This window comes from Micromesistius poutassou, assembly GCF_964030765.1.
Source record: "Micromesistius poutassou genome assembly, chromosome: 10".
Taxonomy (NCBI): Eukaryota; Metazoa; Chordata; class Actinopteri; order Gadiformes; family Gadidae; genus Micromesistius; species Micromesistius poutassou.
Window position 1 is genome coordinate 5,222,599 of NC_140280.1, and position 17,052 is coordinate 5,239,650.

The 17,052-nt window shown below is 52.0% G+C and overlaps 2 protein-coding genes across 2 annotated transcripts; both read right to left on the bottom strand.

Annotated features, from left to right (window-relative positions):
- Nucleotides 1-19: 19 nt before the first annotated feature.
- Nucleotides 20-2,077, bottom strand: gng3 (guanine nucleotide binding protein (G protein), gamma 3; the record flags this gene model as incomplete). The annotated part of the gene is made up of 2 exons (XM_084473823.1): nt 20-148; nt 1,979-2,077. 2 exons carry the CDS (start codon nt 2,075-2,077, stop codon nt 20-22), a joined length of 228 nt encoding a protein of 75 aa, XP_084329949.1.
- Nucleotides 2,078-10,553: 8,476 nt separating this feature from the next.
- LOC311353874 (uncharacterized protein) lies at nt 10,554-14,982 on the bottom strand (the record flags this gene model as incomplete). Its single annotated transcript, XM_084473676.1, is given in 6 exon segments — nt 10,554-10,819; nt 12,198-12,503; nt 12,803-13,328; nt 13,330-13,803; nt 13,849-14,094; nt 14,197-14,982. Coding segments are annotated over 6 exon segments (2,604 nt in total).
- Between the last annotated feature and the right edge of the window lie 2,070 nt (nt 14,983-17,052).

The window sequence follows — 17,052 nt, forward strand, 5'->3', positions numbered from 1 at the left end:
CCCCCGCCCTCCCTCGTCCCTACAGCAGGGTGCAGAAGAACTTCTTCTCCCTGAAGGGGTTCTCCGAGGTGGGCACGGGGGTGATCAGGGGGTCGTCGTGGATGTGGGCGTCACAGTAGGCCATGAGGTCCGCCGCCGCCTTGGACACCTGTGGAGACGAGGAGGACATGGGAGACGTTACGGCGGGACGCTGTTCAGGAGAGACCTCATCACCCCGGACAGGCCAGGGTGGTAATGGCGTCTCAAAGCCCATCTTACGGAGACGCAGACGCGACTGAAACCCAGAGCAAACAACAGGGCGATGACATCATCACAGGACCATGTATTATTAGGACCCGGAAGGGTTGACACACCTGGAGGACGATGACTTCATCACAGTACAGTATCAGTATCAGTAAGTATCTAGACTCGGGAACCTGAGTGTGACGTCGTTAAGGGGGGGAGGTCAGGATTCAGAAGGCTGTGGACGCCAGGGACGTTGTGGTCCGGTCCACACGCCAACGTTGGCGTGACTTCATCATCTAAACATTTATGTTCATGTTCTGTATTTAGAGTTTTTATTTAGAGAGTTTATGTTCAACATTCTATCATCTTTAGGACGTGGGTTAGCCAAGTGGGAGTGTCCACCCGAAACGGCTTGTGATGGCAAAGTGACCCCTGAGGGTTAGATAGGAGCGTTCATCCTCATGGTCAACATATGGTTTGCTCCAGCATATACCGACCACCGAATCACAGCAGCAGAACACACCACTGACTGCTACTAGGTTGAGGTCAGAAGGATGGATCCCAGGGGAGCGGTTGAGTCTTTCTTTGTTAATACTCTCCACCTGTGCATGTTGGCGAAAGGTGACCAGTGAAACGCTGCCCTGTTGTCCTTTAGCTCTGACCTTGTTTGACCCTGTAGCCGATGCAGGCAGTCAGGAGGCTGAATGACATCCACACGTCAGGCCTGAGACAGAACATTGTTCAAATCCTATTTAGTTTGTGTTTTTCTCCAGATTGTGATGATTGAAATGAATTAGAAACATGTGCCATGTTTTTAACATGTAGGGTTGCAATAATAAACTATTTGCAAGTAGTTACTCTCAGTACCTCCAGTGTCTGACATCGTCTCCTGTGTATCGTATTATGGGTGTTTTTCCACCCAGAACTCCCACCCAGAGCCCAATAACTAGATGGGCTGAATAAAGGTCTTCATTCATTACATTTTCAGTCATCACACACAAGATATACTCACGCTATGATGGATTTAAGGCTGTTTCATCAGAGAGATTAGTCGACATTAGTCGACCGGATGCCCCGTTGTCCCTGTTGTCTTAGTCGACCGGATGGTCTGGGGGTTCGTCTCCCAGTCTCAGGGTTCTGTGTTCGAACCCCGATGGCTGCAGACTACCTGACTACCAAGGCCTCTTGAGCAAGGCGCCGTCTGACCCCCCCACCCCCACCCCCGGCTCCGCAGGGACAACCTGAAACACTCCCGATAGAAGAGGCTGCTCAACAGTGAAAGTAAACTCCTGAAAGCTCTGACCTACTCTGACGTCTGGAAGCACTTGTGAACATGTCCAGTTATCTGGTCGCTTTATGACTGGAAAACAGCGGCCTCATTCTCTGCTGTACATACGACACCTTACATCTCCATACTGGGTCTGCTGACGCTGATCCACCAAGGGTGAGCTGTGTGAGAGTGATACTGTGTATATAGTGTGTCTCGAGGGGTGAGCTATGTGTGAGTGTGATATTGTGTATGTGACGGTGATCCATGAGGGGTGAGCTGTGAGAGTGATATTGTGTATAGTGTGTCTCGTGGGGTGAGCTGTGTGTGTGTGTGTGATACTGTGTATAGTGTGTCTCGAGGGGTGAGCTGCGAGAGTGATATTGTGTATAGTGTGTCTCGAGGGGTGCGCTGTGAGAGTGATATTGTGTATATTGTGTGCGACGGTGATCCATGAGGGGTGAGCTGAGTGTGAGGCCGGCTCACCTTGATCCTGCAGAAGCTGGCCTCGATCTTCAGCTGCTCCACCAGTTTGCGGGCTTGTCCTACGCTCATCGTGTTGTTCACCGGTGTGTCACCTTTCATGCTAGCCAGGGGAACAACAGGCCTGCAGACGTTAGCATGGAAGCTACAGTGGAATGATAGCATGGAACGGTAGCATGGAACCATTGATGGATTTTCCTTCATTTGTGGAAATGACGGCAGCTTGGTTGTGTTCATTTAGCTGGTCCCTGACATTTAATAAACAGCATTTTAAATACTATATATATTAATAATTATATATTTAGGAATTTCTTGAATAAAATATGAGTAAGAATAGGTGTTATGGAAGCAAAACACACAGATAATAATCAGTGTGTGATGCTGGCTATCTCAAAAGCAAAATGAGGTCCCACAAAAATAACTGTGGGCTCTTTAAGACAACAGCATTCCTGTCAGCCTCCAATGATCCAGCAAAAATAGAATTCCCAATTATTATCAATGTACACACGGAAAATATTCAAAGGGGGATTGCTTTAAACTTAAGTGAGGCTGAATAAAAATCAATGGCAAATGTTCCTCAAAATATCTCCAATAATTTGATTCCATGTAGGCTAATGCAAAACACACACATATTTTAGCCCGCAGGCCTCAGTATGTTTGCATGCACACCTTAAATAATCAGAAAAATAAAAATGGGTTATCGTCATGAAAAATAACATCAACGACCTATTTCACCCAATCATGGTCTCTGCCTTTTTTCTCTTTTTCAATTCATTTGCAAAAGCCTTTCGATTTCTTACCCGTTTAATTCCTCTTCTGGTGCAATCTCTCCCCTTCTCTGTGTGGTGCTTTAGTCTCTTCTTACACCTTCTGTCCGCTGATATTATCACTGGATCGAACCCCACCCCTCAAACACCGTGATGCCGACCCGCTCCTCACAGCCCGGCGCGATGCAATTCTGCTACACTGGGCACTACGTTAGTGGTACAGGGGCGAGAACACCCCTACACCACAGTGGTATCTCCCAAGGGATGGGAGGGACGGACCAGTGGTCAATTGTTTCTTATGAGGGTGGATCATACCAAATGTCATCGTCGGTCAGCAAGGGACACTTTGGGCCATGAGCGACCGTGGAGTTAGACGATCGCCGTCGGTCTTGATTCGGCGGTACAACAGACCTGATGATGTGGTCGTTAGCGCAATTACACATTCCAATGTGCGTTCGATTCCATTTGGCTATTTCTGACCTCCGTGACACCCACCTCCCGCCTCTGTTGCTATGGCGACTACTGCAGTGTGAACTCGTATCATCAGCATCTTTAAGGAGTTAGATTAATGTTTTTAGTGTTAGCGCCACGTTTAAATTAACTAATTTACAACACTTGATTTGTCATTTAGTCCGTTTTCTTTCAAGCAGCACGAATCTTTAAATTATATCGGCAGGCCCATTTCTTAAATAAACGTCACAAATTGATTATTTAAATGGTGTTTTTGTAACGTTGTAACGTTAATGTTCACCCCTTCATCCTTCCAGACCCATCCTGCTGCCCTTAAAGTCTGCGGATCTGCGGAACGCTTAAAGTTCGGATTCACGGGACCGCGGGGTGACAACACTTCGACTTTTACATCTAATGGATGAGGAGACTTATCTGAGGAGGAGAGAAGACTTGTTGTGTCTGGTGAGGGCTCAGCCTTCTCAGACCACTACGGTAAAGACATTGATGATGCAGGTTGATGAAGGCTGCTGAACGTCATTCTATTTCTCTGTCTTATTGATTTGAATTCGATGTCACACACGTGATGTTGGCACCTTTGATTCTGTTCCATAACCTCGCGCGCATGCGCGCCCACACAAAGGTACACTCTTAATTATGTCTACTTTTAATTAATGTCACGTCTAGTCTTAAATGAGAAAGACACCTTGGCTCGACAAGGTCTCCCCCTACTGGAGGATGCTGGTTTATTCTGTTTTGTTAAAGATATTGTTGATTGTCCAATAAACTAGTTTTAATCCCGCCCTCCCTCCCTCCCTCCCTCCCACCCCCTCCCTCCTGTCCCCTCCCTTCCTCCCGCCCCCTCCCCTCTCCCTCCCTCCCTCCCTAGGAGCCGCTGGGCAGCTGATGGGGAGGTTGCTGTGTTCTCTGAACCAGAAACAGTGGATTGATCTCCCCTCCCTCCCCTCCCTCCCTCCTTCCCCCCCCCCCCCCCCTCAGCGTTCCTGGTCTCTGGATCATGGTTCCCGGGCTCTTGATCGTCGTTCCCGGGCTCTGGATCATGGTTCCCGGGCTTTTGATTGTCGTTCCCGGGCTCTGGATCATGGTTCCAGGTCTCTGGATCGTCGTTCCCGGGCTCTGGATCATGGTTCCCGGTCTCTGGATCGTCGTTCCCGGGCTCTGGATCATGGTTCCCGGGCAGCAGCTCCTCGCGGTAAAGTTACGCTCCGATCGTTCCAAACCCACATGCTCAACTTGGTGCTGACAGCCAATCACATCTATTGACCGGCATGTCGGGGTCTGGGACAGCAACAATGTGGTGGTATGTATGCTCACATGAGCACTTAACCAAGCACTTAACTGTAGGCTTAACTAAAGCACTTAACTCAAATGTAGGTTTAACCAATGCACCTAACTCAACTGTGGGTTTAACTAAAGCACTTAACTCAACTGTGGGTTTAACTAAAGCACTTAACTCAACTGTGGGTTTAACCTATGCACTCAACTGTAGGTTTAACCAACACACTTAACTCAACTGTGGGTTGAATTTAATAATTTCAGAGTAGTATATATACTTCCTTTCCTGCGTATCGACCCTTAACCGCCGAGCATCAGGAAGAGCAGAACACGACTGAAGCAATAGCAGAACTTTTAATGTTTTAATTGAACTAGTTTGGATGAAAAGACTTAACATGGAACAACATCGACTAAAATCAGTCATTTATGTAAAACATATCTTCAAGGCAACAGAAAGACAACTGATTCCAATATCAACACTGTATTCAACTGACTTATTATTTTTTTTTAAGATTCCCACAGTGACCGGTAAGATCGTTCAAAGACTTTCAGAAAGAAACAGAGAGAGAGAGAGAGTGAGAGAGAGAGAGAGAGAGAGAGAGGCTTTCTTTCCCTCTCTCTCTCTCTCTCTCTCTCTCTCTCTCGCACTCGTTGTTCTGTGGATCATGAACACACAGGATGAGGAAACAGTGGGTTTAGTTTAACGTCTGCTCTAGTACACAGGAGTCCACACGGGCGGCCTCCTCCAACAGTGTGGGGCCGTTTGTACCGGGACAGTCTGAGTGTCTCCCTCTGACCCGGGATCAGCTGTCCTCCGCTACTGTCCCCTGTCCTTCAGGGAGGACGGCCTCTGAGATACGGTGTGTCCCCGGTGGCGAATAGCAGCAGTTATATCAGTCACAGTGCATCTTTTGTTCAGTCTTTGTGTTTTCAATACTAAGGAGTACTTATTTAGTACGTGAAGGAAAAAAAAAAGGGGTTTCGTTTCTGGAGAGAAGGAAGATTCATGACAATATGAAAATATCTCTTATTTCTGTGTGGCTGAGTAGTGAGGGTAAGGGTTAGGGTTAGGGGTTAGGGGTCAGAGTTAGGGTTAAGGATAGGGGTTAGGATTAGGGGGCTCCAGTAGGGTCGGGGTTAGGGTTAGGGGTTAGGGTTAGGTTCAGGGGGCTCCAGTAGGATGTCAACAATGAGAGTTATGGTTCAGGGTTATGGTTTGGGGTCAGGGTCACGGTTAGGGGTTAGGGTTAGTGTCAGGGTTAGGGGGCTCCAGTAGGATGTCAACAATGATCACTTGGGTTAGGGTTAGGGGGCCATTAGGGTTAGGGGTTAAGGTCTGGGTTAGGGTCAGGGTTAGGGGTTAGGGGTTGGGGTTAGGGTTAGGTTCAGATTTAGGGGTCAGGGTTAGGGGTTAGGGTTAGGTTCAGGGTTAGGGGGTTCCAGTAGGATGTCAATTATGATCACTTATGAGTACCAGCGTCCTCCGTTTAGCAATTGCAGAGGTTCTTCTCATTTTCTATTTCCAAACATTTTTTTCTTTTGGGCAGGAAATGACACAATGTAAGAGGAGATAAGGTACTCAAAGGAACAATAACGGCCCACACCATAACACAATGCACAGTAATACAATGTTTGAAACACGAGCCAGTACAAAGGAACTCCCCTCGCTCCTCAAGTGGTCGTCCAGCAGCACTACTCTTCCCCACCACCGCTTTAGTTCAACATAAGACAGTCGGAATTAAAATACAAATGCTCATTTGTATATTTTCCTTATCGTGGTACAGAATCGGTCACAATCCACTTTCCACCAGCCTCTGAGATCTCAGCTCCCGTCTGGGCCAGTCTAGAGTCTGCGGTTTAAAGGAGGAGCTTATCTTTTGCATATGAGGTTTGCATAAAAGAACCAATGAGGAACGACCGCATCAGAAGAACCGTGAGGTCTGAGCTCTGCAGTCTGGAGGGAGAACAGCATGTTGGGTTGAATGATAAAACACATTACAACGGGCATACGGCCTGGGCAGGAGGTTTGAGGTCCAGTAGGAACACATTGATTCTGATTCTGCGTGGTGAAACACCACTAACACCACTTTGGTCTCACCAGCAGGTCAGCCTCTCCAGCAGGAAGCCATTCTTACGAATTCATAAAAAAATTAAATAGAAATTGCAAACACACATCAACAGATTTCGGCCCACATGCAAACCTGCAACTAAACAAAAGTAGAAAAATATTGAGTCGATTGCAAACATGGTACATGGCACCCTGAAAGGACTGCCGGACTGAACCCTGACCCTGACCCCAGGAGAGGGTCACACCCCGGGTCAGAGGTCGCTACACTGCTCAACTAAAGGCATGTTTTGGTTTTGGAAGTTTTTCAATTTCAAAGGTTTATTCTAATTTTGGGCGACAGGCTACTGACTTTACCGTTAAACTACGATAAACGGGCTAAACGTACAAGTCTTCTAGCTCTGCATGGCCGTTCAAATCAAACACTGACGCTGCATCGGGTCCCAGACATCTCAACAGTTCTCTTGTAATTCAAGCAGCATGAAGCTCACTCCTCCTGCGGGTAGTATGAGTGGACCTATTCAAAGGCTTTGTGCACGTTAGACTATGAATAGGGCTGATACACAGAATCAGCCTTAAAGTGTTGAGGTCTAAGCTACTCTACGGCTGACTGGCCCGTTCCCATTGTAGCTACAGAGGATGCACTTCACTGGTTTGACACCAGCAGGGTGCTATTACGTGGGTGATGGGCTGCACTGCGCTGCTCTGATTAGCCTCTATCACAGTCTCAAGGCTATTGAAGACCGTCTCTCAATGACCAGAATGTATTTTGGGGGTTTTCTAATCAAACTTTATCCATCAAACCCGTTCTCTTACAGGTCTAACTTAGTGCTGTCCCCTCCTCACTCCTCCCCTCCTCACTCCTCCCCTGATCACTCTCTGATTCACACTCGCCTCACCAGCAACCTAAATCCTTCAGAAGAAAAACACCTGTCAGTGCAGCTTTCGTTTTTTCTGTTGAGAGATGAGAAGATAATCACAAGGAGTGAGGTCAATCACAGTTATGGTCAAGCGCTTCAAACGTAGTGAGCATGTCAGAGATAGACTACATGTGCCACGCAATCCCCCACATCCATCGTGCTAATGGTGTTGAATTGATTATCAGCTCACATGAAAACACACTGGATGAAGGGCATACATTTGCCTTTTCATTAGTTAAGAGTAAGTGATGTGAAGTAAAATGCCCTTCTAGTAACATTTAGTACGTACAGAGATTCACGTTTTGAAGTTTGTTTGACTTGTGGAGAAATATTTGAACAACACTGTCTTTCCCTGAATCCACCATCTTGGGCTACGAAAGTCATTATGAAATTCATGTCCATGCATGTGCACGCAGGGCTTCTGCGTCTGGCACACGATGCTAACAGGTCTGGGAAGAGGCGATGCACAGTAATCACGATCATGATCACACACCGTCACCACGCGGTCAAGGATCCACGGGGAGGGTTTCACAGTAAGGGGGCTCCACTGGGGGTCGGGGGGTCTGTAGTAAGTGCATAGTATTAGGGAGAGGTCCCTAGTGTTAGGGAGAGGTCCCTAGTATCAGAGAGAGGTCCCTAGTATCAGAGAGAGGTCCCTAGTGTTAGGGAGGGGTCCCTAGTGTTAGGGAGAGGTCCCTAGTATCAGAGAGAGGTCCCTAGTATCAGAGAGAGGTCCCTAGTATCAGAGAGAGGTCCCTAGTCTTAGGGAGAGGTCCCTAGTATTAGAGAGAGGTCCCTAGTATCAGAGAGAGGTCCCTAGTGTTAGGGAGGGGTCCCTAGTGTTAGGGAGAGGTCCCTAGTCTTAGGGAGAGGTCCCTAGTGTTAGGGAGAGGTCCCTAGTATCAGAGAGAGGTCCCTAGTATCAGAGAGAGGTCCCTAGTGTTAGGGAGGGGTCCCTAGTGTTAGGGAGAGGTCCCTAGTCTTAGGGAGAGGTCCCTAGTGTCAGAGAGAGGTCCCTAGTGTTAGGGAGAGGTCCCTAGTGTTAGGGAGGGGTCCCTAGTATCAGAGAGAGGTCCCTAGTGTCAGGGAGAGGTCCCTAGTGTCAGAGAGAGGTCCCTAGTGTTAGAGAGAGGTCCCTAGTGTTAGGGAGAGGTCCCTAGTGTTAGAGAGAGGTCCCTAGTGTTAGAGAGAGGTCCCTAGTGTTAGAGAGAGGTCCCTAGTGTTAGGGAGAGGTCTCTAGTACTAGGAAAAGGTCCCTAGTGTTAGGGAGTATAGTAGTATTAGGTATTAGTAGTTTTAGGGAGAGGTCCCTAGTATTAGGGAGTATAGTAGTATTAGGTATTAGTAGTTTTAGGGAGAGGTCCCTAGTATTGGGGAGAGGTCTGTGGCAGGGGGAAGATACTGGAAGAATACTGAGGTGGCGGGCGGAAGGCCTGGCGCTTCTTTTGGTTGTGCACTGGGTCTAGTTTGGTTTGAACAATTTATTTTCAGCGTTCTCCTCTTAACTTTATAACTTTGTCAGTTTTATCAGTTTCACTCACCTTCAAAGGAAGAACAATATAACATTTTAAGAAATAATCTGTAAAGCCTTTGGTAAATCATAAAATTAATGATTCAGTAAGATTGATAAGGAGATACAAAAGTGGTCAAATGAATGTAATAATTTCTGTACACATCTGTTCCTAAACGGCCTCCTCGGCCCTGGACTGGGGATTACTAGTTTTCATTCATCAATACGAGGTGAACATTTGGACAACAGGAATGTAAATCTCCACCTTCTGTTTCTGATTATCACGTATATAAATTTATAATGAACGACGTTCCGTAGGTTCATTTTGACATGAGAACAAACAAAGACGTGTGGAGGTTTGAAGCACACTGATAATTTGTACTATTTTCAGCGCTGTTATTCTTAGGCTAGCTGTGATGCCTCACTGACAGGTGAGAGTAGACGACCAGACAGAAGCAGCTGATCATAGAACTGACAGGTTACCCTCCTCAGACAGAAGCAGCTGATCATAGAACTGACAGGTTACCCTCCTCAGACAGAATTATCTGTATGTTTGTAGACAAACAATATGGTTGTCCCGCTTTTAATAAGCGAGTATTCAGAACACACTGGAAATCTTTGGAAAGTAATTAAAAATGGCTCCCCTCCCATGAAGAGGAGCTAGGCTACTGTAACTCTGAAGGCGATGGAGTCGGCTAACGGAAAGCTAACACTAACCCAGCCAACTCCCCTTCTGGAAGCGACTGGTCTGAACCTGGCTGAGTCATCACTCACATCACTAGTGGGATGTTTCTGATCTGTGGTCCCAGGGGTACAACAGTGAAACTAAATCATCAAGTATCAGAGGAGGGTTCTAAAGAAATAAAGAATGCATGGAAGGTGCTTAGCGACGGCTCTCTGTTGCTACAATGTGCATCGCCCCCCCCCCCCCCCCCCCCCATCTGTGTTCTGTCATGTGTGTGCTCTTACTTTGTTAAACAAACAAACGAGCAAGTGATCAATCGAGCGAACGTAGGGAGCAGGGAAGCACAAGACTAATGTCCGACCATCAGAAGTCCGTCGTCTTATTTTCCATGCATGTGTTTCTGTCGAGCTTCAGCAGTGAATCGCTATATTTCTATATTCGCTGTCAATGCACAATATTAGAAAAAAAACGGAAGAGTCTTCGGATAATAAATAAAAGATAAGATATACAACAGCTGAACAGGCCTTTTCTGTTAAACGTCAACCTCGATGCAGCGAACTCTGATGTAGCCGTCCTGACGGACCAATCGGAAGACGCGAATCCTCCATCCGGTCCTCAGTAGTAAAAGTGCAGTATGTTGAACACAGCAGCAGCTGGCTGAACCTCCAGCCACGTGGTTCAGCCTCACATCCTCGTCCTCTGCCCACGGGATGGAGATAAACGCTCAGCTCTCACTCCAGCGGACAGACACTCTCCCCTGTCTCCCTCTCCCTCCCTGATACTCCCCTCTTTCCCTCCTTTTCATTCTCTCTATATCTCTCTTCTCCCCACTCTCTCCCTCCCCCTTCCCTCGGCTCTCTCTCCCTCATCCCCCCCCCCCCACCCCTCTCACACCTGGGTCTCCAGGCCGCTGAGTTTCGGGGTGAGGATTCGGGGCGTGACCCCAGAGTTGAGGTCACGCTCGAACTCCAGCAGCTGGCCCATGAAGTTGAGGTTGGGCGAGACGACGGGCCGGCGCCCGCGGACGTACTTGTAGGCGTCGGTCATGGTCATGAGCGTGTGCTTCATGAGGTAGGCGATGACCACGGTGGCGGAGCGGGACACTCCCGCCTGGCAGTGGACCAGAACCCCCTTCCCCATCTGGTGGGCCTCCTCTGTGAGAGAGACAAACACACTCTGCATCACTCCTCTGTGAGACAGACAGAACACACTCTGCATCACTCCTCTGTGAGACACAGAACACACTCTGCATCACTCCTCTGTGAGACAGACAAACACACTCTGCATCACTCCTCTGTGAGACAGAACACACTCTGTATCACTCCTCTGTGAGACACAGAACACACTCTGTATCACTCCTCTGTGGGACAGAACACACTCTGTATCACTCCTCTGTGAGACAGAACACACTCTGTATCACTCCTCTGTGAGACAGAACACACTCTGCATCACTCTGTGAGACACAGAACACACTCTGTATCACTCCTCAGTGAGACAGATGACACTCTGCATCACTCCTCTGTGAGACAGACAAACACACTCTGCATCACTCCTCTGTGAGACACAGAACACACTCTGTATCACTCCTCTGTGAGACAGATGACACTCTGCATCACTCCTCTGTGAGACAGACAAACACACTCTGCATCACTCCTCTGTGAGACACAGAACACACTCTGTATCACTCCTCTGTGAGACAGATCACACTCTGCATCACTCCTCTGTGAGACAGACAGAACACACTCTGCATCACTCCTCTGTGAGACAGAACACACTCTGCATCACTCCTCTGTGAGACAGACAGAACACACTCTGCATCACTTCTTAAAAGACGACTCGGGGACTGTTCAGCCTGGACCCTGACCCTCCTCTTAAGGGTCAGGGTTGTCCTCAGTGATCCTGAGAGGATCAGAGAAACACAACTTCTGTCTCTACCATTGCTTGATCCGGTCGGTTTGTTATCCTGTCTCACCGAGTCTCGCAAGGAGGAGTCGGTGTGGACCTGTACGGCCCTGTGACCATAGTCCCCATGTCTGACCATAGTCCTCATGTCTGACCATAGTCCTCATGTCTGACCATAGTCCCCATGTCTGTCCATAGTCTCCATGTCTGTCCATAGTCCCCATGTCTGACCACCATAGTCCCAATGTCTGACCATAGCCCTCATGTCTGACCACCATAGTCCTCATGTCTGACCACCATAGTCCCCATGTCTGACTGCAGTCCTCATGTCTGACCATCGGGCGGGCGGGGGCTGAATAGGAGGGATGGAAGTGTCTGAACGGAGGGCGGCGATAGAAGCGTGGATAATTGAAGTCTGATTATCTGGATAATCGACCCTGAAGCAACATCGTAAGAACGGGTAATAAGGAGAGTCTGGAGGTCAGATGCTCATCTGTCCGCAGTATCCCTATCTGCATGCTGGGCCGACGCCCCAACCCCGCTAACGACCTGGGCCTGACGTCAGCGCGCGGCGGCTAAAGGCACTCCTGAATGAACAAGCGGGGCCGCACTGCGACACGGGGGGCCTACCGATGAACTCAAACACCTCCTCGAAGTACTGCTGCAGGTTCTGCTTGCTGTTGTCGGTGGCGGGCAGCCGCTTGTAGCGCACCAGGCCGGTGGTCAGGTGGTACAGCGGCAGGTGCGTGGTCACGTTGACCACGAAGCCCACGTTGAGGCGCAGCAGCAGGTCCAGGTCCTCGGCGTCCCGCTCGTTGCCTAGGAACAGGAAGGGCAGGATGGCGCTGATGACGGCGTTCTCGGCGTCCGGCGTCAGGGCGCCCTCGTCGGACAGGGAGGCGGGCAGCGAGGAGGACAGCGGGAGGGAGAGGTGCACTGTGGGAAAAGACCAGACGACCACAGAGGGAAACAGAGAGAGAATATGGGATTGATGTCCTGGAACCAGTCGTGGTCGTGGTCGTGGTCTTAGTCTGGGTTATGCGTCTGGAACTTTAAATGAATAGGAGAACGTTCCATTAGAAGATAAAGACACGCCTCTATATTTTGCTCATGTTGTTTTTTCACTGGGTGTATCCTAGTTATGAAACTATGAACGAGGACATAAAGAGAACTCTGAAGGGGACTCGGAGTGACCGAGCGGAGCCAGAGGTGGTGATGCGCGGCGAGTGTCTTACGGCGGCGGTTCTCCTCGTCCTGGTCGCGGTTCAGGGAGTCCAGGACCAGGTGCAGCGACTGGGCGGTGGGCAGCGACCGCCCCCCCTCCCTCTCCCGCTCCCTCTGCCGGGGGCGGGGCTTGAGGATGAGGGTCCCCGGGTTGGACTGCGGCGGGGAGAACGAGACGGGGGACTGCGGCGGCGAGGGCGAGTGCGGGCGGTACAGCATGTCGTCGTACTCCCCCACGTCCCCCGCCCCCCCGGCCGCGTCCCCCTCGTGGTTCAGCAGCCTCTTCAGCGAGCTGCGCCCGTCCTCCGCGCCCGAGGACACGCCCATGAAGTCCAGGGCGGCCATCTTGCCCTGCCACAGGCGCCGCCGGCCGGCGTGGTCGGTCAGGGGGGCGTGGCTGAACTCCCGTAGGTTCTGGCAGTCCAGCAGGGCCATGCCCCCGCCCCGGGCGGCGCCGTTCTGGCCCCCGCGGCTCAGGCAGGACGGCTTCCCGGCCCCGGGCCCCGCGGCGGGCCCCCCCCCCCCCCGGGGCGCCGTGGGCGTGGCTCATCTTCCTGGCCAGCTCCTCAGGCCAGATGGTGCGCACGCTGTAGTCGTCGTCGTCCGACTGGGGGAAGACGCCGGCCTGGGGGTGGGCCGCCGCCCCCCTCCCCGGGGGCGTGCTCCGGCGGGGGTTGAAGGTCACCACGATGGGGTCGCTGCTGCAGTAGCTGCAGGAGGAGCTGGCCGTCTGGCTGGCCTTGGGGTCGCAGCCCGTCACGCAGCTGTGCAGGGCGCGCAGCGGGGCGGAGGGGGCGCAGGGCAGGCACCCGCCCACCAGCCGCTTGCGGAGCAGGGCGGGGCTCTCCAGAGGCCCCGCCCCGGAGGAGCACGACACGCACGCCAGCGGCCTGAGGAGGCGGGGCCGGCGGTCGGACGCCGTGCTGTTGGAGGAGGAGGTGTTGGAGGAGAGGCAGCCCCCCAGGCCCCTCAGGCCCATGGCCCGGCCAGCCTCGCCGCCGCCGCCGCCGCCACCGCCACCGCCGCCACCGCCGCCGGCCCCCGCCCGGCCCCCCGCTCGGCCCCCCGCCGCCGTCTGGACGCAGGAGAAGGAGGACGACGGACTCCCGCCGCCCCCGCCCCCGCCTCCCCCCTGGCAGCCCCGGCCGAAGCCCTTGCGCCGCACCAGCTCCCAGCAGCCGCAGTTGAAGGGGTAGGAGAGGTCTATGGTGCAGGTGTGGTCAGGGCTGGGGAAGCCCCCCACGCCCGAGGAGCCGGGGGAGAGGGGGAGACCATGGAGGGCGGGGGGCCGGGGGCGCTGGCGCTGGTCCCGGCCCGCGGGGGCCGAGCGGAAGGAGGAGGAGGGCCCGTGGGAGAGGGGGTTGAGGGGAGGCGGGGGGGAGGCGGGGTAGCTGGGGTTCAGGACAGAGGCATGGGGCAGGGCGGGGGGGAGCTGCAGGCCCGGCAGCAGGCTGCTGGGGTCCTGCTGGGCCGTGCCCAGTTTGTTGCTCCTCCTGCTCCCGCTAGACGGCGTATCGCGGTCGCCCGTGGGGAGGAATCCCGGCGCGCCGTTGGGTTTCTCCCTCTCCCTCCGGGGTTTGTGCTGCTGCGACGCGGCCGGGACGAACTGCAGACCGCCGCCGCCGCCGTGGTCGTGGTCGTGGTGCTGGCCGCGCTGCTCGTGGCTCAGGTGCAGCGAGACGCGCTTCCCGCCCTTGCCTCCTTTGAGACTCCCGCCGCGCCTCGGGGCGTGACCCTCGCCTCGTCCGGCGCCTGCCTCCAGGGACACCTTGATGTCGATGGCGTGCGTGTGCGAGGGCAGCCGGGGCCCCAGGGTCACCGTGCCGTTGCTGTGGCGATGGCTAGGGTCGTAGCCGGCGAACACCACGGGGGGATCGGCCGAGGCGGTCACAAACGGCGACGACGACACCAGCACCACGGGGGGGTCGGGCTGCAGCGGGGGCCCGCGGGACGGCCGGCGATCGCATCCCACGCTCAGGGAGCCGCAGGAGTACGGGGACAGGTGGGGAGGCTGCAGGCAGGAGGACGCATGGAAGAGCTTGCCGTTGACGCAGGACGGCGGCAGCGGCGGCGGGGGCCGCGAGGGGTAGCGGGGGAGGCCGCGTGGCGGGGGGGAGGGCACCTCGCAGTGAGAGAGGTTCTTGGGGCGCTGGAGGAGAACTATGCGCTCGTCGAGAGGGAGGGGAGGCATCTGGCACTGGGGGAAGCTAGAGGAGGTGGAGCAACAAGAGGAGGAAGGATGAGGAGGAGCAGGATGTGGGCGAGGACAAGGAGGGAGAAGGAGGTGGAGAAGAAGGCGCGGGAGAGAGGAAGAGGAAGATTAGAAGGAGTTGGAGGAGCAGGAGGAGGGTGGTGGTGAGATAGGGAGCAGAAGAAGAAGAAAGATACAGTTAGGACCAGCAGTTATGTTATTTTCAAGAAGATGTGAAATATTTAGAGGTGAACACGTCTGGGAGGTTGAGCATCGCTTGAGGATGCGCAGCATGGATATCTTCGTACATTTGTTGAAGACACTCCTAATACACTGTGTGTTATTAAAGGTGCTTCCTCATAAACAAATGTGTGGTTAGGAAGGTCACTTCAATTATTATTTCTGCTTAAAACGAAATAAAATTGTAATACGGTACACATAGTAACAAACTCATGCAGACGTTTTACTATCCAACAGCAAATACCAGGAAACAAGACCAGCACTGCACTCAGTTGGACTGCTTCCACAAACTGCTTCCTCATGTTTAACACTCAAGTATTAACACAAAGTCAGCTCTCAGGGTAATAGCTAATTAGGTCATTCTAAATCATTTAAATGGGTTATGCCTGTGTGTGTGCGTGTGTGCATGCACTTGCACGTGCGTGTATGCGTGTGCGTGTGCGTGTGCGTGTGTGTGTGTGTGTGTGTGTTTGCACAATTATTCAAAGCATTTGCATTTGATATCCAGGCTGTAACACCCCGGTCTTATCAGAATTTACCAAGCGTAAAAATAATGAATAGTCATTCATATTTTTGAGAGGCATTTGGGATTGAAAAAGCATCCCTTCATGTTTGGTGACCTTCTAGCAAGAGAGATCAACCAAATACACTGACACACACATCCCATGATCAAAGCAGCATTTCCTTTGCTTCTTTCACTGGCCCAAATATCCCCAATCAATTATATCAACTTATACATATTATACTTATACATGTATATCTTATAATGCACATGGCATGTCTGACTGCCGATTGGGTTGGTCAAAGTTCTCCCGAATGATAATCCAATCTTCCAGAGCAGGCAGGGCTGACGTTATTAATGATACACAAAGTCAATATTAACTACACTATAGCCCAGTGGCAGTATGCTTGAGTTTGTTGTGCAAAAAAAAACTATCCAACACCCTTTCCTCTACACTATAAACCTTCTGTTCACATTCCAGAGGTCATGTAGATGTGTATCAGCGACACACAGATTCTTATTGGGTTTAAAGGACTCCTATTCGACCACCCCATTTCAAGAGCCACCTTCGGCCATATATATATTTATATATATATTTATATATACCTGAGGGTCATTCCCACTTGTGATGTCACCACAGGGTAGACCAGGGGGGGTAGCAGCCCTTTAACGAGGAGGAGGAACCAATAGAATCTGTCTCTCAGGGTCAAACACTGATTGGTTGAAGGGGGTTGGGGACACGAGAACACTTCACAACCACATCAGTTTAGCGGGGTGGGGGGGGGGGGGTGGGGGGTGGGGACAGGATGTGACATCACGGACGTCAGATCACGGGACCACACCGGTACCAAGGTGTGTGGGGGAAGGGGGGGGTGGATACCGACCCATGGCGAGGTGGGCGTGTCCGTGCAGAGCGCCAGGCGACCACAGGCTCATGGCGCGGGTCTCAGCGGCGCCTGTGGTGGTAGTGGGGGGGGGGGGGGGAGGGGGGGTCAGGGGGACGGTTTTACATGTGACCCAGTTTCAGCGTGATGATGATGATGACGATGGAAGGCACCTCGGCGGCGGCCGTGTTCGCCGCCTGCAGCTGTGGTCCTCGGCTCTGATCCACCGCAGCCTCCAGGTCGCGTGGTCACACGGCCGGCTGCCTCGAGAGGGCCTGCGATTATCAGCCTTTGAGGGGTTTGTAGTGTAGCCCTTTGACCGTGCCACATGACAACAGAATCGTTAACGCCTCGTAATGAGCCGTTGTTTAATCACCAGCTCACAGTGGATATTGGCAGCAGGGTGATGTACTCGTGGTCGCGTAGTATGATGGATTACATCTC